Genomic DNA, 25,282 nt, shown 5'->3' with positions numbered 1-25,282 from the left:
AAGTTGTAACGGAGGAGCTCTGGCAATGCCTTGCATCCTTGGGATCCCCTCAGACCAGCCTCACTTCAAGCCACAGCGCAGTGTAGAAGCAGCATTAGTTCCTTGATCAGCGGTGATCTCTGCACATTGAGCAGGTTTCAAGTGCGGGTGTCGAAAAATATTATGGACATGCCCGTGGTATGTGTTAAGGACAGAGGTAAAGGTAGTAGTCTGGGACCACTGTCTGCTTGCCTAAAGCTTTTCTCATGAATAGGGTAAGTTCCCACGTTGTCCACCTCCTTGCCGTGCCTTCCTGTGTTGCATCCTCTATCAAGTATTCAGAAGTTGGGCATGGTGAAACTAGTTTAGAGGGACCAAAGGTATTTAATTGCCTAGTGCTTGCTGGTGATGGATTATTGTATAAGCTATGTCAAGGAACACTGGAGTACAGAAATAGAAACCTTACATACTTAGATGAGCAGAGATGTAGACTACCTGTCTTTTTAATCATAAGATAGCATGAAGAAATGTGTGTTGTCTGTTTGATACAGCTGTTACAGACAGAGTAGCTAAAATGGGGCTTGACTGAACACCTGCTGGGTGAAATTTAACTGTAGTTGGACTGAGGCAATTCTGCAGAGCTGGGGAAAAATTGAGATGCCATGGCATAGGGTTATTCACCTCCCCTGAGGGAATTGCACCTGCTGTTAATAAGACGATTTTTGATGTCGGGGATCTTTGACTGCTTCCAGATACTTTAGGAATCGGTGTACTTGAGCACATTTTCCATCTGCATTCAGACCAAGGGCTGAGCTTTTTCTCCCTAAAGTGGAAGCTGTTACTGTCAGGTGCATCTTTTGTTCCTTTGATGCTGGAGCTGATATTAGGCACTCAAACTGAGAAGCAGGAGCAGAGCTGAGAAGGCATGCTTGCAAAGAGGCACTTCGTGATCAACCAAGTTTCTTTACTATTTGGTGTCAGCTACATTGACTTCCACTTCTAGTGGCTTTTATGATAGTATATAGGACGGTGGACTTAGGACAACGTACTTTTTAGGTCTTTCTTTCTTTACCCTTCCCCTCCCCCAGGTAATCACCCTGCTCACATTCCTTGAATTAAAGAAAGGCATGGGAAGTAAGCCAACCTTATTTTCCTGTTTCTGTTGTTTTCAATCTCTAATTCCCTTCCTTAATTCTTATGGATAGATAACTTCTAGCATTTTAATTCCTGTTGTTTAGATCTGATGTGTGCATAGCTGGATGAAATCATGATTAGATGCTAGCATCTGACCCATCTGTAGTGGCAGGAAATGGTGGGGAAGATAAATATGCTCCATGGAGTCGAACTCCTGGATATTCACTTGTATCAAATACATATTGAAAGTCCAATAAAACTTGGTGCTGATTTTCCAACTAGTTTCTCTTTGCAAGGAGCACAGCTTGCTCTGAACTAATTAAACACCATTTGTAAGATAGTTCTTCCTGATCTGTTCAGTGCTGATAATCAGATACAGCAATATTACACTGTAAAAGTGATATTTTAAGGGCAAATTGTATTTGTGAAGTTGGCCACTCGTGCTAGGATATGTGTCACATTGCCTACTGAGCCTTGTCTGAAACTGATAAAAACTTGCCTGTGAGCTGGTGAACATTATTCAGCATTTAGGTGGCCTCTGCAGCCTCAATTAACTTCCCTTGTTTAAGGCAGTCCCAGGACAAACACAGTGTTTAATACGTGTATTCTCTGCCAGCAAGGTGTAGCAACAGAGACCACTTGGTTCTTTGCAGACCTGACAGGTGAAGGGATTGTACGTGTAGTTTGTTATTGAGCAAACAATATTGTTATTTTTGAGGCAGCAAAAACAGTGGGGAAAAAATAGTGGTTTGAGTTCAGGTTCTGTAAGAAGGAAATGTGTAATCATTCCAGAAAAAGTGCAGATGTTTATGCTTCTCTGTCCATAACTTACTAGACCTGGCCCTCTGTTCTGATCTCTGCTTCTCCATCTCCGTTTCCCTCTTCTGTCCCATTCGGTTTGGATTCTGTCTTTTCTGAGGTTCTACCACACTTCCTTCTCTCTCCCCACCTTTTGTGTGTGTGTGTGTGTATGTTTTCCAAAACTACATAGACATTGTGAACTTTTCAGTTAAACATGAACGCAACAAACAAACTGATAGATAACCACATGAGAAATTTCTGCCCAGGTTCTGGTAATAACAAAAGTATTAGACAAACTTAGCTGTGCTCGGTACTCTTTGTGATGCCTGTGATGCCTGGCATTATGCCAACACTTAGCATCAGATTGTTGAAATAATTGGTTTTATCAGTTGATTTCTGCTACAAATTTCTGAAATCATTTATTAAAATGGAATAGGGTTTGGAGGTTTTTTATTTATAAGCAAACAAGATACATCTGAGTTGGTGTATTCTGTGGTTTGTCTTTTAAGAGTTACACGACTATTTTCTGGAACTTCTGATTTTGAGAAACTTTTCTACTCTTTGTTTAGGAAAGGTATTGGACGTTCCCAAAAGAGCAGTTGGTTAGTTTTAAAGACTGTCCTGGAGACCTCAATGGATGAAGGATATCAATGGCAGAAAAGACCCGTTTAAGTCTTTTTGTTCTAGTCTGTTCTGTTTCTGTATTCTCCTGGCTTTGCATTGCATATCTGGAATTATGACTTTCACCATCCTTTCACTTTTTCTTCTGTTTACTGTTATTTTACCAGCTCTGCAGCAGGGTGCGTATCAGAGCATTTGGGCCTTCTGTGCATCAGATGATGTATCGGTTATCACTGCTATCTGCAAGGACCACCTGCTTTGCCTTTGAAGGGATATCTCATATTTGCTTATGACCAATTATTATAAAGCACTAAAAAGTGTTTTATGAGATAAGATCTTAGCGATATAATTAATCATTTTCTCCAGTTCTATCTGCCTTAAGTTGATAGAGTTAAACTGATAGGAATAGAGACCTGGGTCCAATATCTTTATCCTATCAAAAGCAGCTTAGGAACTCCCTGTTGGATTCAGACCGACAAATGCTATCACATTATGGTAGCATGGCAAAGAACCGATCTATGATTTCAAACCACAGTCACGGAACTGATTACATACTGAAAGATTTTACACTACTTTCTACCATTTTTTATTATTATTATCTCTTGATAAATTCTTTATTTGTTTTTGTGTGGCGCTCATTTCCCAGACATAAAGGCAATAACTGTAACTGGTTTTCAGCAGATAACAAAACATCTTTCAGCTATGTTTTTCCTCTTCAAGCAATTATTTATCCAGTTATCTTCCACGTTGGAAGTATTTTTCATAAACTCATTTTGTTTTGAAGTATACTAATAAATCTCCACATAATACAAGTGCTGATTTGTGAAAGGCTTACTAGGCAAGGCCAAGTGCACAGGTACTGTATTCTTGGAAATGAAAAATCTAATGCCGTGACTAAATATTTAAGCAGTGATGCAACAGACGATGATGGCAGGGAAAGTAGATTGCAAGCTAATTTGTTTGTGATCAATATTGTCCACTCCAGGAAAAGTAAGTGTCTCTTTGTGATATATCAAGAGAAATACTGTGTCTAATATAACAAAAGCAAGTACTGCTATTCAATGCCCTTTAAATGTCAACAGAATTGTTGTATCAATTTTTGGATACAACAATTTTTAAGAGGCAAGTGGGGAATGAACTACATAGTCTGTGAGGTCTCTTAGGTCATTTGCTGTCTTCTTGTCACATTACAAAAAATTCTGAAAATAAGTACTCCCTATTTTTTTCTCTGTCTTCCTAAGATTAGGTTACTTTAAATATTTGTAATTCACTGTTTTCAAAGACCAATTCTGTGGTGTACAGTATCCTCTTGGGGAGGTTAGTATGATATTGGGTCTATTTTAAGTTCACCTCAGAAAACCTATTCAGCTGCATAATCTCTGGTAACGATCTTTGGGAGAATAAAAGTACATGCTCAAGTACAGACTCAAAATTTTCCACTAGCTACAGAAATTTGGATTTATTTTCTTTATATCCTGCCCAATTCTCAGCAGACCCAGCTTATTTCAATTGTCAGAATTCAAAAACTCTTCTAAACTGTGCATCTCCAGTGAAGTGAGGTTGATTTGTTTGTTTCTGTTAAGCATTTGAATTTTTACGGTATTGTAATACCAATATTTTCAGTATATTCATCTTATACATTTGACAGCAAGAAAAAGCAAGTTTAAGATCCTAGCCAAAATAACCTTGGGCTATATCATATCTTGGTTCAAGAATCCAGCTTCCTGCCATTTCATAATGATTACAGAAATTAAAGATGCAGTCTTGTGGTATGGGACTTGGATAATGTTTTCAATACATACGCCTCAAAAGTATACCTTGAAATGTTTTCCTTCAGATACTGCAGAGCAATTAAAACTGCCCTGTAACGTACGCTGTGAAAAGCTCATGTAGTAGCAGAGTAACCAAATTGTTGGAGCTATCAGAAAAGAATGAGGCTCATCTTGGCTAATTTAAAAATATTCATTTGGTTTGATCCTGGAATCGTCAGGCCATGCGTTTGTGCGTGCATTTGTGGGAAAGACAGGACTGGGGAGCTGAGAAGAAAGTCCAGGGTGGATAATAACGAGAGTTACCGCATAAGGAAGGCGGAATGAAAGACACATGAAGAGTGAAGTAGTGCAGCTCCAAAGGCAGAGGGAAGAGGAGTTGTGTATAATGAAATAAAGGCAGGCTAAATTGTGTTGTGTAATTTGTATTATAAACAGAGCCAGTCATAATTGTTGTCGTTAGGTTGTCTCACACTTGCCTTTATAAACAATTCTGAAGAGTCTTTTAGAGCTTCTCTATAAAATCTTTATTGTGTTACTGTAGACCTTTGAAATTTAGTATGACGAAGCTGAAGGCCAAGGAATGTGCCTTCAAGCTGCCCGTTGTGCTCAGTTAAAATTTGGTTGGAAATTTGCCTACTGATAGTTTTTGTGTTGTTGAAACCAAATCTGTTAAGAGATCAGTATGCTCAACTGCTGAAGCAGCCAGACCATAAGATACGAAGATGAATCTCAGACTTCTATGCAACCTCTCTCATTCAAAAGTAAGCTTAGTTTACTGTAATAGCTGGCAAAACCGCAGGATTCAGTTGTGATCCGGTCAGTTCCCTTATAGATTGACTTGTATATTAGTGGTGGCTGTGCACAACCTTTGCTATCTGTTACGAATGCTGCTCCTTCACCTTATCTGGTACAAGCCACTGCTTCAGTTCAAGAGTTCAAACTTTGCTGGTGGTGCTTGGTAAGTTTTGTTTATTAAAAATATATGTTGAGATAGAGATGTTAACAGGAAGGAGCATAGCTTGTGGGCAAGCTGCCCCGGCTTGATTTGAAATCCAGCAACAGAAGAAGAAAGGAGGTCTTCTTTAAAACAAAACAAAAAAATCCATCTGTATTCCATTCTTTTTCCAATTTTACATTTCTTCCCACACAAACAAACAAACCCAACCTAACTCACCACCTCCCAAAAACACACATTCTAAATGCTTGGGAAATAACGATTTTTATATCTTACAGGCCATATTTAGGGCTCTCATTTCTGCTGCTGAGCAATTGGAGAACATTCTTTTTTTCCCAGATAAATAAGACCTTCATGTAACTAGATAAATATTTTTGTTTTCCCACTGACCTGGAAGTGATGCCTGTGCTCAAATGACTATGGAAGATAAGGGGTGATGCACTGCCTGTATCTAAGTCCAGGGCTCCCAGAAATATTCCCAGAAACACTAAGGACCAGGGTGCAGTGTGATGGGGAGGAAGCAGAGGGGTGTTGATCTTCATGATTTTGCTTATTTAGTATGGATATTTTTTCTCATAGCCGTTCAAAGCAACCACAAGTCTTGGAAACGTACTTCTCTGTGAAGTGTGTTTGCTGACAGCGTGTAGGCTGTTGGGAAAGGCAGAGCAACCCCTTGCCAGGAGGATGGAGAGGGCAGGTAGTGGCAGCCGTGGAGGTGACTGTGAAGAACTGGGATCCTGCAGGATGGGCTGCAGAGGTCTCTTCTGCTGAGATCATGTAGGTAAACACTGGCTGCCAGGCACAACCTGATCCAAACAAAAAAAAATGCAGAAAAGCAAAGTAAACAAAATCCTGCTCCCATCATGGGTCAAATCAGCATATGTATTTGCTTGTTGAGTTAGTTAGCATATATTAAATGGAGTTTCATGTGTGTTTCAGTGTAGTGGACTAATTTTAAGAGGGCCTGATAGAAAACCTAAGCATTTGGCTTCCTTCCTTTGCATCCCTTCCACCAGGGAAGGAAATAGGATATAAAAGATGAATCAAGCACATTTCTTGACCTTTCTCCTCGTTGATTACAGCTTCCTTTAGCTTCAGAGGTATTGTGGAGAATCTCGAAAGCATAACCAGACTTCTTAATCCAACTTCTATTCAATGACAATGTTTTCTATTAACATATTTTAAATTAACACCTATTATATCTTCTTATCCGAACAGCTCCTCCCACCTTGGGAGCACATGGGTGGGCAGGTGAGACTGGCATGAAGACAACCCAAACTCAAACGTGCTTACAATCATTTGCAGAACAACTGATTTTGCTGGAATATCAGAGCTTTGCTTAATTTTCTTAACTAAAGTAATTGTCTAAATTGCCTAAGCTATCATGCATCTGGGCAAATTTTGTACAGTTGTCAAAATTACCTTGACATACCTTGCGTGTGAAGGTGTTTACCCAATGACAGCTGTGAGTCATGCACAGAAAGACTAGGAGCTTTCATCCACTTTCGTGACCTCAAAGAGATGTACCTGAAGTTTGAAGTCCTGTTTGAAGAGCTTTTATTTCAGTAAGATTGTATTTGGTTGCTGAAGTCTTTGACACATAGATGCCTCTATGGATCAGAAATAAACACACTTCCAGAGGGATGAATTCCCTTATGGTACACATGCATTTTTACTAGGGTCAGGTTAAGTGAGCTGGAGTGTTAGACATGCCCCGACTAACCCGCTGTGCAGTATTGCTCGTGAGAGCTGTGGCAATCTCAGCCTTCCATTTCTAGCATGTTGTTCCTTCTGGAGGCTGCCACAGCAGATTTGAAACTGGCCAAACTTGCAGCTTGTGCTCAGCTCTCTGTGCTGCTACATACACGATGAGGAGAGGCATCTGGCTTGTGTGCCATCTCTTAAGATAAGAAGCCATTGGAGTTGAAGGAGACAGCCTGGTTGCAAAGACTTAAGAGGTGATAATTAAATGATAAAGCAGGAGTTGAATTGTTAACAGGGGAAGGGAAAGGGGAAATGTCCCTGTTTCAGTGGAAGAAGCCTTCCCCTAAGTTGTTTCAGGGTCTCACTCTTGCTTCCAAGGGCCACTGGATGTTTCCCCTCGAGTGGCAGCTTCCCACGCAGCTCTCTCTCCCGCTTAGCCATGGGCTGTTGGCTTGCTTCATCCGGTTCACCATCAAGAATCTTCGTGTGAAAACCAGTGCTGATTCGTAGCTCATAAAATATATTAAGTGTGAAAATGCACAGAAACTTGGTTGCCATGGAGATTCAGTGAGGATGGACGATAGGACCCGGGAATCTCCTTCCCGACTATTTTATTGCTAGCGAAGGGCAGCGCTTCCTCCCCACCAGGCTGTGCCACCATGCAGAGGATGCTTTGCTGGGATTGTGATAGAGTTCCAGGAAAATTTAGACACAAATATACTTCTTTTAGCTGGTGTTACGCCAAGATTTGGTCAGGACAGTATATTCTCCTCTTCTTAACCTTATCGCTCAGTAACCAAAGAAAATAGTATCTCACTGAAATCCCAGCAGACAAATTAATTAATAAAACAGTGATGGGGAAGTAGAATTTATCAGTTTGATGTAGGAATGTTTCCTCTTGAGATGCTTACTAAAAATACATCCGTATTGGTAATGTTTTGTTCTTTAATAAAATCGAGATTTAAGGGTTTTAATTATAAAAAACCCCAAATCATAAATACTGTATTCTGTATGACAGTAAGAATATCAGTGGGGAAGAATGCATGGAAGGTTTGCAATTACAGTAATCAGTAAATGAATTAAAATGTTGTATAGAATAAGGTGTGAGGCATTAAAATTAAGAAAGCAGCATCCAACATTTTGATGTCTGAAACAACTGGAAGAATTGAAAAATATAAAAATCTTAACTTTTTGCTCTGGATGGGGGATGTAGTGTATTATGTCTGTACCTGCAACTATGTATTTAAAAGGTAAATTAGATAATAATTTTTTATTCTAGAGAAAGAATGAACTTATGTGGGGCAAAATACTTGTTTGGTTTTCCTCTGGGAGAACAGAGCATCACATCTAAGAGATCAACATATACCGGGGCTGGAAAGGTGAGATGGTCACTGAAATACACAGAATGGATAGCTTCGGTATAATGTTTTTATTGACTGTAATTATTGAACAGAGACATTCACAAGTGACATGAGGGTTCTTTTAGTATTTTCAGCCAAAATACCACTGCTTCACTCTCAGCAAGTAACTTTATCCTGAATATAGAATCTAGTTGAAAGATTAAAGTAGACGGCTTTCGCTCCTTGTAGGCTTCCCAAATAGAAAGACTATGCAAAAAAGTTTCAGAAGTATTTCTGCAAAGAAATTTTTTGTTCTTAATGTCAAATGAAGAGATTTACTGCGTATCTAGAACATCACTCTCTAATAAATTCTGCTACTTTGGGATCATTAAATTATACTGTGGCTTAGGGAAGCATTTAAATTTTCAGAGCTGGCTTCAGTAGCACTACTCGCGTGCATAAAGCGCACTTAGAGAAGTCTTTGGAAGATAGTGGCTGTAACCAGTTTTCCGTTCTGCTTGAGATCCAAATAAGTGGTTGCTGCACAGAGGCAGCAGAACAGAGAGGGAAGGCACCATATAGCAACTTCAGAAAATTTGTTCTTAGACTCCAGTGTATTGATGTAATCTTCTGTTGTTGTGGTTATTTCAACGCGTGCATAAAGCGCACTTAGAGAAGTCTTTGGAAGATAGTGGCTGTAACCAGTTTTCCGTTCTGCTTGAGATCCAAATAAGTGGTTGCTGCACAGAGGCAGCAGAACAGAGAGGGAAGGCACCATATAGCAACTTCAGAAAATTTGTTCTTAGACTCCAGTGTATTGATGTAATCTTCTGTTGTTGTGGTTATTTCAAGTACTCAGTAAAAGTACTTGTTACATTTAAAATAAAAAACTCTTCCTAATTTCTTCACTGGTATTTGTCCTGTTCTTTACTGGCCAAACATTGGGAGAAGACCATACGACTTTAACTGTTTGATTATTTTTCTAGCATAATCTACAAGTTTTCACTATCTTAGTACTCTCGTTGTGGCTCTGGGAAATGAAAGATGTTGTTGTATATACAGCACAAATACATGAGTAATTTGATCTTGGAGCCAGCTGATGTTGTCTTTCATTTTAATTTTCATTATGCCTTTGGCTCTGTAGCTGCTCCAATTTTTTTATTAGATAGTAGTATATAAAGAGGCAATAGAGGGTTAATTGCTGTTCAGGGAAAGTGTTTAAAAACCAGCACCAGCTATACCTTATAACAACAACGTTTTTTCATAATGTTTGTGCTTTTTATCTTAGAATTTATCCATACTTCTAATTCAGGATTGCACACATAGGTGCTATAGAAATATCTTGGACAGTTAAAGCTTTAGAAGTCCATCATATTTTTGTTCTTACATTGTTTCAGATAAGTATTAAAGATTTTATAATAATTTTTCACAGTTAAAAAGAGGAACTCTCAAAAGTAAAGCTAATTTCAGTGTCTGCCCCTCTAATTATTAATTGGACCAATTTGTCAATTCAGTAGACAACCACTATGAAATGTAGTCTAGAAACTCAGTTGTTATCTGCTCTTAACCTAGCTGTTGCACTGATAATCGATTTAACAAAAAATTTGCTACTGGATGAGTATCATGAGAGGTAGGAAGCAGAGGCGGAGCAGTGTCACACTCTGGAAAGAAGGGATACGTAGTTTGTTGTTTGCTCTAGATTGTTTTGCATGACTTTTTAATCTCCATGTCTGTGCTTTCCTTCTCCTTGTGACAGTTTAACTGCCCCACAGAAAAAGCTTAAAATGTAGTTGTTTTCAAAGTGGGACTTTATGAAAATATCAAAACAATATTTTGATTTAAATGAAAAATAAATAGAAAAACAAAATACTGCTTAGTGGTGTTGGAAACTAACAGAGTACTGTAATCCCAGAACAGATATAACCCTGAGCATCTGCAAGAGAAGTGGACCAAAGCAGAGTAACTTGGCAAAAACCAGAAGCTGTGATTTTTATAGTAAGTGGTGATATTCCGAGGAATATGGCCCACTTCTCATGTCAGTAGCCAGCCTTGTTTGCTCTGGCAGAGGTAGGGAACTAACAAAATTTATCTTAATGCTATCCCTCTTAAGCATGTTGTTGTCTCTTAATTACATATTGAATAGCATCTGGTGTTTGAAGAACAATTGAATAGAAACACAGCAGGGGGAAGCATGGCAATATTGATGCAAGCTGATACTTTTTCTGCTTGTGATGGTCTGGAGGCTCTCCCCTGGTCACTGAGCCATCCCGGTTCTTCCTCAGCCTGGCCTGAAATGCCCAAAACATCAATTTTGTAACAATAGTGTCAGGCCAAATTTAGCTCTCGGTTTTGATTTTGTAATACCAACTTTTTATAACTCCTAGAACATGTGGAATTAAACTGTTTCCATCTCTCTCTTTTTTCCTTTCAGTCACCAAGGGAAAAAATATTGAAAACCGTTTCCTGCAAGAGATTCAACAAAAGCATTGCAGTGCTCTGTGCAAAGAAATCAAAGTGACTAGAAACTGTCTGTTCTGTTCTGTTTTGTTGTCTGAGATTGAGTGATCTGTTATTTCAGTAGAACTAAGAAGTCACGGTGGTTTTTGAAAACCCCTCATAGTACATAGCTCTTCCTTAGGTACTGGAATGCTATGCTAATAAGTAGCATTTCTCTGCCACATGCAGATGCTCTAAGCGTAAACGTATTAGTTTATGAAATACTCAAATATGACAATACTGCAGGCAGGTTTAATAGCTTATCTAGGAGTTATATGTAAGTGAAATAGTCTTTTATGAACTATTATTTTCTAAAATCAGAAAGGTAGGAATCTTCTTCGTCTAAATCTCTAGCTAGGCAGGGGAAGGAAATCAACTACAAAATAGACAACTATGTTTTCCCATTGCCTTGAACAGCTCTTCAAGCACAGATTGTCTGAAATAGTTGCCATAATATGTTTTTACTTTTCAGGGCATGGAGCTTAGGGAATCAGTTTTTTAATATCTACATCATCTCTTTCCTCCTGGGACTGAAGCTGGTTACCATAGCAAAATGGCAAGGAAGCTGATAAGCAAGTAGTACCATTTGGCAAACAGGATATAAATTTATTTTATTAAGACAGAGGACTGTGAAAAAAATTAATGAGATTAGAAATATTTTTTCTTTTTTTTTTGCTTTAATATATTTTAAAATACCTGTGAAGAAAATTATTGTGAACAGATACTGAACAAAATGCTCTTGCTCACATAACGAGTGTTGCTGCAAATAGTAGGAGCTTCAGTTTCAAATCTCTGCAGATCTTTGATACTTTCAACATTACACTGTAATTTCTCCCCTTATGTTTCAGGGTGTTGCAAAGATGCCATACTGTGAATTAAATGAGCTTCTGTTTAACAGAATAAATACGGATGTCTGTCCCCTGCTACTTAAAAATTACATTGCAATATAGTTTTTGTTCCTACTTGATGAAGCATGGTCATCTGAGTCTGTCTTGTAAATCAGTCTGCAAAGTCCCTTGGGTTTGTGTAAAATGACATCAGTGAGTGCTGAAAAGTTAAATTGCTTTGCATTCCACAAACGTTGTTGATAATGTTAAGTCTGGTGATATTTTTTGTACTCTCCTTTAACAATGTTGGTCTCGATGCACAATATGAACCGCGTGCCTTGAACTGTACAGCTTGGCTGTTTAAGGCATCATCATGACAACAGTATCTTCATGGGTGGGCCCCACTGGGGGGACTTTTTGTTGGCACCGAGATATACCCAAAAAGAGCTTGTTTTCAGGACTAAGGTGTTCCTCTTTTCGGCTCGGTTAACTCCTGATGTATTGCCGCCATCTAAACCACATGTTGTCTCCTGTTCTTGGTGCAAGAGTTGGGTCACTGTTTTGGGGAGTTTATTTTGGGGTTGTGCTATTGACTGTAAGTGAAATGAAGTTTCAGATTCTTGGGATTAAAAAAGAAAATTGCATATTTCCTTAAAATCTTCTATGCTCTCAGTTTTATCCATTTCAGATACATGATTCGTGCTTATGCTGTTTTATATGCCCTGACAGATTTTCCACTTACTGTGCAACTGAATAGCTCCAATAGAGAGGATCTGGGAGTCTTGCTGTAATCCAGCCATGCAAAAGATGCTATTTAGCGTTAACCCCTTTGAGCCCATAGTAACTGTATTGAACTTGTAGAAGTGTTGTTCACAGGCTGTGAGTCGCAATCAGTGCAGCCGTGGAGCAGGAATCAGAGTAACTCCTAGGAAAACCCTATTTCTGCTCTCTTTTTAAGCTGTTTCTTCATTATAATAAGCACTAGTGGTTTTTTATACTGTGGGGGGATTTTTCATCCTTAAAAATTATCATTATCAGAAAAAAATACTGTCAAATGCCCATTGGATGCAGCACTGGGTTAGGGTATCTGGGCAGGATCTGGGTGGAAGTTGGTTGGTGTCTGATCAGCTCGGGGGAAAGATGGAGAACCTTGGATCTGGCAGGATCCAGCCAGCCTTAGAAAGAGCTGAATAAAAATATAATTGTGAAGGTAATGTGCGAGTTTAGGATCAGGGTTTATTTCATGTTCATGTATATGACCTGCACCTTCGATAGCCCTATCTCTGTCGGAAGCGTGGACCCTTTGGATGGAGGGAGCAATCTGTAGGGGATGAGAATAGTTTCCTCCTTGGAAACCAGTTATCTGCAAATACCTATAGCTGGCATTGATGATAATCACCAGTGGGTATCTATAACCTGCAGGTTATTGTATTGTAATATGATACGTAAGTGTGGGAATTCACTGTGGGGACAGCCCAAAATAGTTTAGGATCAGGGTTTATTTCATGTTCATGTATATGACCTGCACCTTCGATAGCCCTATCTCTGTCGGAAGCGTGGACCCTTTGGATGGAGGGAGCAATCTGTAGGGGATGAGAATAGTTTCCTCCTTGGAAACCAGTTATCTGCAAATACCTATAGCTGGCATTGATGATAATCACCAGTGGGTATCTATAACCTGCAGGTTATTGTATTGTAATATGATACGTAAGTGCGGGAATTCACTGTGGGGACATAGCCCAAAATGCAGCACTTGATGCAGGAGCTTGGGAAGTTGGAGTGTTGCCATCTACTGGCAGCCGTCCACAGAGAGAAGTCCCTCAGCTGGCTGTAGCTTAAGGTATTGCTTATTTTGAGCTGAAAGATGAGGGTTTTCTGCCTAAATCCTGTTTCAAGGCAAAGTTGTTAATAAAATAATTGTTGCTCTCCTTAGGGCATGGATGTGGGGTTTCTCGGAGAGGTTGTTACTCTTCAGGATGTGGGTCCCTGTTTGACACAGGGGTGGCTCCTCTCTCCTGCACAGTGACCAAGTTGGTTTGGGGAGTCCTGAGCACCCCCTGTGAGCTCAGGGCTTGAGGGGTGCCCGGCACAGAGCCTGGCCTGTATTTTCAGGGAATGGGCTGGTCTGGAAATTACTTTTTTTATTCTGCAGTAAAAAAGTAATAAAGGTGAAGGGTATATTTGGAATCATTAGAGAATACACCAAAGATCCCTATTTTTAAGAATCTTGCAGATCTGACAGTCTTTCACCCTAGAAGAGATGAGAGGTGTTTCAAATAAGTCTGTCCTCAAAGGGAGATCCAGTATAGCTTGTGCAACTCTCAAAAAGTTATATTGTGACTGACCTCTGTCAAGGGAAATGTTTGCATGATACCATCAGAAGCGGTTTTGAACATTTTGCATGAACCAAATGCCACCAATAGGCATGGGGTTTTTTTTTTCCTTTTTATTAAAAAATAGTTGGGAAATAAAAGATTGCAACACTAGTTTTCAGCAAAAGTTATGTGACTGTTTCCTTACAAAACAGTAAACCTTAAACCTTGTGAATACCAACATTTTCCCTTCAGTATTTTAAAGCACTATTTCAAAATAATGGTTTAATGTATCTTTGATATGTTTTCAAGCCAGATATTTAGGTACCCAAACATGGAAATATTTGTGTTCCTCTGTCAGATCTGTCTGCATGAGTCTTAGTTGACTCTTAGCTGACAGAGCAATGATGCATTTTTAGATAGATTTTTGTCACAGTAATTCCAAGATACTGGATTACCAAAAGCAAGTTTATGGAATTACCAGTGGAATTGTATTTTTTACTAGTGAAGTAATACACAGTATTAAGAACATATATTTGAGGCCATATATGGGAGTTTTGTATTTTAAAGACTAGAGAGGTAAAATACACCAGAATTAAGAGTTTGAGGTTTAAGTGTGGCTTGGATTAAGGAGTTGTGGAAGGGGCTGGATTCTGGCTGGTACTTTGTTACTGATGGCAGGTTTCCAAAGTGTAACCAAGTATTTTTATCTTTTTTTTTCTTTTGTTGCAGCTGGTCTCCAATGTTCTCATCTTCTCCTGTACAAACATTGTAGGTGTGTGTACCCACTACCCAGCAGAGGTGTCCCAAAGACAGGCTTTCCAGGAGACCAGGGAATGCATACAAGCCAGGCTGCATTCTCAAAGGGAAAACCAGCAGCAGGTAAGAGCAACAGTAGGAAATAAAAAATGAAATTGCTGAAGCAGAATTAGCATGCAAATTGTTCCTGTAGGATGGGATTTGCAGACCTCTTGCTTCTTGACTAATCCGAGCAAGAACATTCTGATGGTAGAGAGCAGGATTTTTAAAGGTTTGAAAGAGAGCTCAGGGGAGTATTTCTTCCCTGATACCCTGATGGACTTCTCCGCAGACATCAACAAATCCTGTGGTCTATGCTCTGAGGATTAAAATTACACAGCACGCAGAGAGTCTGCATGGTTTTTTTTGTACCCATCATTGAATCCACATGTTGAATGCAGATGCAACACACAGGCTTCAGATTGACCCTCTTTGTAAGGTCAAAGCATGGTGTGTTTGTCAGCAAAGCCACTGCCAACAGGTAGCTGTAAGGCAGGTTTCAGAAGTGAAAGGTAAAAATTGGTCCACAGAACATACTGTCCCTTGATGCCTCCAAAGAGGGTCCTCTTCCTGCCTTTCCCAAAGGTTCCTACCTGTTTGCACACCTCTGTACACCTCATGGGCCTCAAGTGAATTGCATTTGTTCAAAAAGTAAGATTCATCACCAACTTCGATGTTTTTTTGCTATAAAAACACCTGTGGCTGCCAGCATACAGCCTAGTCAATAAGGGTACTGAACATATCCGCTGCCCTAATTAATTCGTGGGTTCTCTTGCAACTAATGTCTTGTGTCCTCAGCATTAGATACAAAAGACCTTTTGGGGCAGCTTGACTATTCCCTTGCTAACACACATCTCTGCCCTGCAGTACATCTCGTAGTGGTCTGTCCAGTCCAATTTGAAATGAATCATGAAACAGGGCTTCCGCTCTTTCCTTGGGAGATATCTCAGAGCTTGGTTGTGGGTTTGGGGAAGAGGTCAGGGGAATGAATCAACTGGAGTGTCTTTGCATCTCTGTGGCAACACAGCTTAATTTTCTCTCATGTCTCAGCCCATCTGCATCTATGGATTTGTCTTTTGGCAGTGTTTCATGAGGTACTTCTGGCTGACATACTTGCTGTTTAACCCTTACTGTGAAATAACGTGTACACGTGCTTTATTTTGATAGTGTATGTATGAAAACAAGATTCATGCTCAAGGCTCCTTTTTCCTTTGTAACAAATGTAGTCTCAGAAAGATGAAACGAGCAGCCGCTCCTCCTTCCACACCTTGAAATGGAGGAAAGGATTGAGCCAAGAGAGTACCCCCATTTTACTTATTGATTACAGCTCTGTCCTCCCTGCTGAGAGACTGCCTTAGCAGCATGGCTCAAATGCTTGTGCTGCTCTGGATTTAGGAGCTTCTGTGTCAGAAGTAGTTCACGAAAAAAGCCCTGACAAATGCCCTAGCTTTATGCCTTTTTCTTCTCCCCCTCCCCAGAAAGTACTATACCATGCGGAAGAAAGCCAGGACATCAGAAAAACATGGGTCAAAGCCAGTCACTTAGAAGTACCCTCCAGTAGTTCCAGCAGTAACTGTGGGTCCTGGCAGCTGGGGGCTCCCAATAAGATTATTTGCTGCTACAGCCTGCACTGACATTGATCTCCAGGTTCAGTTCAGATGCATCCCTGTGCATAATGCATTGAGATAATTTTGAGGTGACAGCAGACACAAATAAGGGCAGCTCAGCCTACATCTGGGAGAGCCAGTCTCCAAACAGGGGTAGAGGGAAAGACAACTGCACAGCCCAACACTGTTACCGTGCTTGCCTGTTTCTGGAGATCAGATGGTGCTCCAGTGTGCTGTTCTCTATTAAAGGCAGGCAGATTATCTCTGGCAAAGGAATGTATATTTTCCTTTATTAAGCATAAGCATCTACCAGCACCCAAAATTAGCAAGAAAGTAAATAAAAATCCAGAATGTCCAATGCAGAAGAGAGACTTCTTGTGATTTCATTATTTGAGATAAGCTAGGGCAGAGCCATAACAGGAATCACTGTTGCTTGCTCAGAATAAAATACTCTTGGATGAAAAAAAGGTGTTCTCCACAATCTGTAATGAGCAAATACTTAGAATTTGAGTAAGAGATGGGTTATCGGGACTGCACAGTTTTACTTCTGGCATTGCTTGTCTTTTGTCTCTGAAAAGTTGTTCTCTCCTTCTCTTTTTCATCTCTGCATCACTTAACTTGTGATGAAAAATAAGTGTTATTAAACCTGAGGACAAATGGATAGTCATAAGACATTAAATATTTGTAGTGCTTTGAGGTCATCTTGGGAGAGTATGACATAAATAGTTAAAATTCCTATGTAGTACAGAGTCGTCGTAGGGATGTGTGTGCCCACGTATACATATATCAATGTGTACATATGTAAACAGAGTAGATCTGTATTGTACTCTTTCATCTGTGCCTATTCTAGAGACTAGTGCTCCTCGGGATGCATTTGTTTAATGTATAATTCAGTGGAAGTACACTTGCATCTTATTTTGAAGTGAGAATTATATATTAATTTGCTCTTGCTTTTTTTATCAGGTCAGAATGCGGCCTTGTTATACTTGTAAAACAGCAGTCCCAGTCACCTCACTGGTGCATAGTAAGTGATTTTACAGTGAGGACTGCAGTACTTTCTATATATTACAGCAATCGATATTATAGCAAAATGAAAATTGTACTCTAGTAGAGACTTTAATTTCTGTTCTCCATTTGAAATAAAACAGGGATTTTGTTGTTTTGATGGTCTTTTAACATGGCTTGTGCTTTATAAAGGCACTTGTTACAGCCTTCTCCTGTTAGCTTCAGAGGTTATTTTCAGTGATCGTGATGCTCCCAACAAACAGAATAAAGATAATGCCCAACTCTGTAACATGGCTCAACTTCCTCATTAGTTGCTGCATGAAGGGATGTTGTGCTACATGCATTTGTTTCACTTGATAAGCCTATCTTATTCCCGGTGATAGTTCAGAGTGGTGTTAGTTCATCTCCTGGAGATCTCAAGTGTCTTGAAAATATTGGTGATTTAATCTGGCAAGTGCCTATGGTGTCAGGAAGAGTAGGGGTGGGGGCTCTTAAGCAAAAGTTATCCAGAAATCTATGTGAATATCTTTTGGAGTACTAGTAAGACAAACTTGGTCCCCTGAATGTGTCCCTATTTTGCAAGCAAGTAAAAAAAAAAATCCCTCCATGCTCCTGCACCTAAAGGGAATGTTCCAAACCTGTGGGTACCCCTGAACCTCCCATTAAGCTCCAAGTTATTTAGAGGATGTGCAAAATCACACGTAAAATAGCAGCTTTCACACATGCGGGGATGCCTATTATAATATGCAAATGACAACAGCATATACACCAGTTACCCTGGAAAGCATACAAAAGTGTTGTGCTTTTGTGCTCAAGGAGTACGCTAATAGCTGACAGAAGCTTGAGGACATGTGCATGATTCTTGATCTTTTTTTAAAAAAAATGTGGATACCTAAGTGTTAGCACCTGCAGTATGCTAGTGAAGGTGAGAGTACTTTAAAAAACAAGTATCTTGTCAGGACTGCTGCAGTTTTGAGCAGAGGAGGTAGAAATTCCTCTAACACATCTTCTTTTGTGGTATTACTACCTCTTCAGAGACTGGAGGCAAGAATCAATCTCTTTAAGGTACACACTGAAGGGGAAAAAAAGGAAATACTGGGCAGTACCACAGACTATAAAATGTCTCAGTGCATGCTGAGCACATTTCCAGTGAATTCACCTTCCTCTGGTTCCCCCAAAGTTCCTCTCTCTCCTTAGATGAAGAAATAAATGGGGAACTTTCAGTTAAAACTAGGAATTAGAAACCAGGAATGTGCCTATAACTGTAGTACGGGCAAGAGGTTTGGTGACATGAGTAATTAGTACAGGATTGCTGACTCCTCTGAGTAAGGACTGCATTTAAGCCCTACTGTTCCCTGTGTTACTGAGAATTGATGAGCTGTTAGGTAAGGTTAGGGACCTTCGTTTATGCCACATTGTGTCTGTGTCATCAGGAAGGAAGGCCCTTTTCTTCCCTCTGCTCAATGCAGGTAAAGAAAAATAATAAAGACGAGAGCAGCACAAGCTTTTGGGATTCTTCAGCTATTCCAGAGCACTGCCTGCAGGTTGGAGCACAGTGGAGCTCATCCCAAAGGAGATGCTCCCCGCCTCCTTCAGCCACAGCAAAACTTCTTTTGAACTGAGCGGGGTGTAAGTGGGAATAAAATAAAGGTCTGGGCAGAATTTCTCAGGTGTGATTCCTGAAATATACAAACACATCCCTGGGGCGCATATTACCTGCAGATTTAAATTCTATGGCTTCTGCATGAAATTGCCACCGAATTTAGAATAATAACAAGCACTGGCTTTTGTGTGAGCTTTTAGGAAAATTACCAGAAAGTCATCATTTTGTCATATAACTAATTTTTGCCTAACATGCAAAACTATATACGGAACAGCTTACAAAATAATGTTATGAAAGTCACACTAAAGCTATTATCAGTAAATAAAAGTGCCAAGTGAGGGTGGAGAGCCAGGAATTGTTGATGACAGAGGTAGTTATTGAAAACACTCTTGCAGGTGAGTGGGTGGGTTTACAGGTCTTAATGCAGTTGGGCACAAATAATGGTTTTAAGTGTAGAAGTGTAATACTGCATTGTATAGTTGGGCTAACTTTTCATGCTAGTTTTATCAGGGCATTCCTATTGACTTTTTAGCTGCTAAGAACAGGTTTGTGCTTGTTGGGGGAATGTGCTTAGATGATTAGATAGGAAAGGAAGGAATTTTAAATGGTGCCCAAGGGTGTTGGGGTATCAGTACTCTGGTGTTATGTTTAGGAGGACTTCATGGTGGTGTGGAGAGGCTGTGTGGGAGGTCAGACAGCATCATTTATCAGAGTCCTTCCAAGAATGGTGCACGGGCACTTTTTGAGTTGCGTGGCTCCTTCATTTGCAAGAATTGGCAACCGTGAATCACAAGCCCAGTGCAGCTGGGATGAAAAATCATAATTTTTCTAATAAAATAATTGAATTCTTATTGTGGGGTTGGGACAGAATTGCATATGACTTCTTAGGGAATCAGCTGCTGGGTTTATGGAGCCCGTTTTGCTTGGTTGTACTCATCTCTCACCAAACTGATGACTCATTTCTCCCCAGTAAGGAGCAAAGTGTGTTTGTTAACTGGGCAGCAGGTGCTTTAATTGGTTCATCTGTCTGACTCCACAGGAGCGTCTCCTGCTCTCTGTACTTCCTCGACATGTTGCCATGGAGATGAAAGCTGACATTAATGCCAAACAGGAAGATATGATGTTTCATAAGATCTACATCCAGAAGCATGACAATGTCAGGTAAGAACAGCAGCCCATCTCCCAGCTGCTGGGGTGGAGGGACCCTCCCAGTGCTTGGCACTTAACACCCAGGGACAAAGATGACAGCGACACATAATCCAAAATAAGTGTAAAGACTCTAAAGTGTCACCAGTTGACTTCTGAAAGTTTGTTTATAGGACGGGAAGAGGATTGCCACATTCCTGCAACATCTTCCTTTGAGAAGCAACTTTAACCGATCTCTTTCCTTAGATTTTTTTTTCCCCTTCCTTTCCTGGAGTGAGTCTCGGTGGTTTTGAGAAGGTGGTATATTTGGGTTTAGTTATTTTTTGACAGTTACAAGCACCCTTCCGATAAGCCATGATGGGATGCAAGTTGAAGATTGGCAGCACCTTCTCATGGGGTGAATTGCAGAGCCCAGCTGAGGTTAAGAACACCTGGAGTGGTCTCTGCCAGTTTGGAATTACAAGCAGGGGGTCTGTTACTGACAGCCATTGGTACCTGCTCAGTCACCCAGTGATGTGTTGCTCCTTGGTCTACCTGGATGAGCGGAAGAAATCGATATCCAATCTCTGGCAAGTCATGCAAAATCAAACCCAGTCCGTGTTGCTGGGGTAGTCCAGCCCCATGAGCTTCTGAACATCACCAGGTTCCCACTGTCCACTTCCCAGGGAAGAGGCAATAAAGTAGTACTTTAGTTGCTTGATATCTTTACAGGCTGCAGTTACAAAGTTAAGTTTAACTTAATCTTGATGCATTTTACCTCTGCTGTTGTACCTGACCTCCTTGGGGATCACTTACGTCTCTGCTTAGCCAGGTCCTGGAACTGCGTAACAGCTCTGTCAGTCTATAAATACTTCTACTGAGACACAATGACTGGGAACAGAGAGCTCCCTTCTTCCCCTCTCCATCTCCCCTTCCAACAAGAGGTTTTCCTGTAAACTGCTTGCGTAGCCTTCTCTCTTACATAGCTTTAAGTATGTTGGTGAATTATATTTTCTGATACTTGGTGCTCAACAAATAAAAGTGGATTTCTTACATCTCTAATATACTGCACCCTGCATAATCTCCAACAGATGATGCAGTGAAATTCACATGAAATTCTGAAGCATTTGAAGAAATTTCCTTAGCATTGAGGGTAGGGGGGGAGAGGTGATGTACAAGCAGGAAATTGGGACAAGGTTGCTCACTGTTGAATGTAGAGTCTGATACAAAACACACTGAAATCAGGGCAAGTCTGTGTGCTGGCATGGATGGACTTCAGTTCAGCTCTTCATATTTTTGGTTGTGACTCAGTAAACAGATAAAGATCCACTAGCAATACTGAAGACACAAACATTCTCAGATATCAAAGACTATAATGGTTCAGTGATGGAAAAGAAAGAATATACACATGGTGATGAAGGTGAGGGGAAGAGGCCATCCAGAGTGCCCTCAGCAGAGTATGTGCTACAGTAGATTAGGTTTTCTGTCTTTACATTCATTTTTTCCTTAATGGCACTGAGCTTGTTCAAGAAGGTTTGTAAATTTCTTGTGATAGATGCTGTTTGTGAATTTTCTTAATAGAGAAATTACTTTTTTCCAGTACTCAAAGGTCAGCTTGACATTAAAAATGAACGCAATTCGTTAGATATAACATGAAACTAGTCAGTATGGTATTATAGTCTTTCACATCCATTTCCGTATGTCATTATTTGCACGTTTGAAAGTTGTTCAGTACAGTCAAATCTTAGTAAAGGTGATTATCTCTTTAAGATGATACTTATTTGAAATTTTAACTATATCACTAAATAAACAAAAACAAAATAATAAACTAAATTTACAAATGAACAATTTTAAAGGGAGAAGGGAATCTGACGGAACGATTATGATGGGAAAAAATAGCCCAAAGATAATGGCTGGTATGGAGACATGGAGATCTCAAAAGATACAACAAAAAATGACGCATGACCCCAAGTATAGAAAGACAAAACAGTTTGCTCTGATTTTCAGTTATGGCTGTGAAGTAACGTGAAAGGTGAGACATGTATACATAAATGGGTATATGCACCAATCAGTTCCTTGGACTGTCCTGATGGGTAGCTAACAGGAAGCTTGCAAACATTTAATTTTCACGTCTTGTGTATTTATTGAATAATATGAACATTTCCATAATAGATTATCTTCTACAGCCTAAAAGTTATTTTAACTTTGTTCCTCACGGTAATGAGTGTTCAGGAATCAAGCCCTTGCATGTGCTGTCTCCAGTGCAAAGGGAGGCTGAGGTCTCAAAAGATCTTGCAAGGGGAAGCAACTTAAATAGTATCTTCCTCAAAGTATGGACTTTGTTGCCTGTGCCTACGAGGTCCTAAATCAAAGCCCACTGAGGTCATGGAAAAGGCTGGAAAAAGGAGATAAGAAATATGAATAAAATAGTATATGTACTGAGAGCAAATAGAAGGTAACTTAGGAACATCTCATCTTCATGTACTTTAGGGAAATGAATAACTAAGTACGAATATTGAAAAAAGAAAACATGGTTTGGAACAAATGACTCATTTCACACTAGGAGTTCAGCATGGAGCCTCTGCTCTTGCCTGGGTATGCTGAAACCACCTCTAGTGGGAATGACTACAGATGATTTTGAAGCATTTACATGCACACAGAAACACACTGGTGGTGGGGGGTAGCGTCTCAGTGATGTGGATTAATGAACTGGCTTAATAAAAGCAAGCGTGCTCTTTGCTTTTCACGGGGAAATGCTCAAGGGGAGGCTTTTGAGATGAGAACGCTCCAAGCAATTTTGTTTTGTTTTTGTCACTATTCAAAAATGTCATAAGATCTAAGTTTTTATGAGCTAAAGGTTATTGTGTCAAGGCAATTGAGAAGTATGTGAAGTCGGTGCAAGGGTGCTGTGCCCAGCCATTGAATCTGGCTTCCTGTTGATGATTTATGAGCAGAAGCATTTCCTCCACAGTTTGTAGAAGTGGGAAGGTCTGTGTGTCTGCACGGATATGCGGGTTTCCCTCCTCCATCAGCTGTATCCAGCGATTCTCTTTTCCCACTCTCCCAGATTAGTTAAAAAGGTAAATTACAAATGAAAGTATAATGGATGGGAATTTTCATTAGCTATTGATTTAAAAGTTTGATTGCCATCGTAATGCCTGGAGCCCAAGATCTTCATTTTTACTGGATCTTCAGGGTGAGGTTGCTCACCGATTTCACAGTCAGCATGGAAATAATGAATCTCACTGGCACTGGAGGTTTCCATCTAGCTGGGTTTAACTTTGGCCCTTTGAACTTGGGAGGCGCAGGAGCACAGCCCCATGCACTTAGCCTGGTTTGACATTTTGTGTGGGAGAAGTGGTTTACTAAATTCTGTTCCAGACAAGATTAAGTATTTTAATTTTCAGGGATGATTGGGTCTGGGCTTTTGGGACCACCTCTAATTTTAATTAAAAAACAAACCCAAACCACTCTACCAGCAGAAAATGTTATTCTAAAATTATGTGAAGTTACTGTGTGGGGGGGCTTTTTTCTGTTTTAAAATGAGGAGTCTTTAAATGACCAGTTCTGCTGTGATATGCTTGGTTTTAGATACTAGGTTAACAAGCTTCTTTTTTCTTTTTAAAAAGGTTACATGCTTTTTTTTTTTAAAAAAAAAAGTCAATTTAAAACCTATGTAGAAAAGATATCTTCCTCAGGTGCCAGTAGTAGGTTGGTAAAACACAGCCATGATCCTTTAATAAGGGGCAGTTCTGCGATGATATTGCTTACTGTCTTACACTTATCTTAGAGGGTGGGTTATCTCTCTGTTAGGGTAAAGATGATGTTTTTATGCAAAATACAGTGGTCTTTCTGACCTGAATGGGTAAAAGCAAATCTTTTTAGAGCCTTATCAGGACTTCCTGTGAATGAGTTCATAACTCCTGCTTATTGTTATGGAAAGTAAAGTTCAGAGACTAATTTATCCACAATTAAAATATAATTTCCTGTCATTTTTTGGCAGCAAAATTTGTTTCAGGATTATGTTCTTCTGAAGAATTTAGGGTGATGACAAAACTAAGATGAAGAAGTTTGGGGTTAATACACTCTTTTCTGATGCAAATGAACAGAACCTTTTAACAGAGAACGAAACTGTTTCCCATCCTGATTCATTGAATGAGAATTAACTTTGACAAATTCAGAACCTTAGAGCGTGATTTGACCTTTCCCATGTATGTGTGTGTTAAATATAAAGTCTATTGTCAAATGCAATCAGGAAAGGAGTTCCCAAGACTATGCAAGTAATTTGGGGTAAACAACAAGGTGAATTATGTAACTAAATTGGTTCACTTTATCATGAATGAGATTATGCCTGATAGACAAACCCTAAAATACACATAGATAATATTGTTTATCTATCATGCTTCCCAGGCAGAATGTTAAATGTTTTACATTACTATTGCTATTTATAGTGTCTCACTGCAGTGATAATGGCTTTAATGTTATCTAGGTTTGGCCAAATATAGTAATCTCTGTGCTATAAAAAGAGGTTTGAAGTCCTCTGTGACAGGATAAAGGTTGGCTTTGTCATTGAAATTCCCTTGATGAACTGTTTCAAGAAGCTTATTTTAGGGCTGGCATCCAAGCACAGTGAAAGTGACAGTTTCCTCTCTTTTCCCCTTCACATAATTTTTATGACTCATGTACTCAACAACATTAACCTGATCTCAAAATTTTTTAAACATCTTGACAACTTGAACTAAACCATTTGCAGAAATGAAACAGTCCATTTGCTTTCAGCTTTGTAAATGAAAAACATTTTTAACTAGTTTTCTGATTTAATTATGTTCTAACACCAAAAATTCTTCCCTTAAAAATGACCAAATAGTTGCACTTCAGCTGACTGTCACGATATTCAGACCAGCCGTGTCAACTTAATCTCTTTGCCTTATAGGCGTTGTGATGCTTGATTAGTTGCTTATGAAGTGTGTTAAATTCTTAGATTGCAAGGTGCTATGTAATTGTGTGCTATGAAATTTGTGAAAATTTCTATATACTATAGAAATAGATAGAAATTTTCTATATTATTATTAATATTAATTATTAATATTCTATATATTAATATAGAAAATTTCTATATACTATAGAAATATATAGAACTATAGAATCATAGAATCATTAAGGTTGGAAAAGACCTCTAAGATCATCGAGTCCAACCGTCAAC

At 39.5% G+C, this 25,282-nt stretch overlaps 1 protein-coding gene across 1 annotated transcript in view; it reads left to right on the top strand.

The window, feature by feature from the left end:
- Positions 1 to 25,282, top strand: part of ADCY5 (adenylate cyclase 5) — a 234,247-nt gene that overhangs the window by 123,371 nt on the left and 85,594 nt on the right. The window contains exons 2-3 of the mRNA XM_009274991.2: positions 14,674 to 14,823; positions 19,994 to 20,115. Of these exons, the coding sequence (XP_009273266.2) occupies positions 14,674 to 14,823; positions 19,994 to 20,115 (272 nt within the window). The remainder of the gene's footprint in view (positions 1 to 14,673; positions 14,824 to 19,993; positions 20,116 to 25,282) is intronic.

This window comes from Aptenodytes forsteri, unplaced genomic scaffold, assembly GCF_000699145.1.
Source record: "Aptenodytes forsteri isolate BGI_AS27 unplaced genomic scaffold, ASM69914v1 Scaffold255, whole genome shotgun sequence".
Taxonomy (NCBI): Eukaryota; Metazoa; Chordata; class Aves; order Sphenisciformes; family Spheniscidae; genus Aptenodytes; species Aptenodytes forsteri.
The sequence above is the reverse complement of the archived record's forward strand: the minus strand, read 5'-3'. Positions and strand labels throughout refer to the sequence as shown.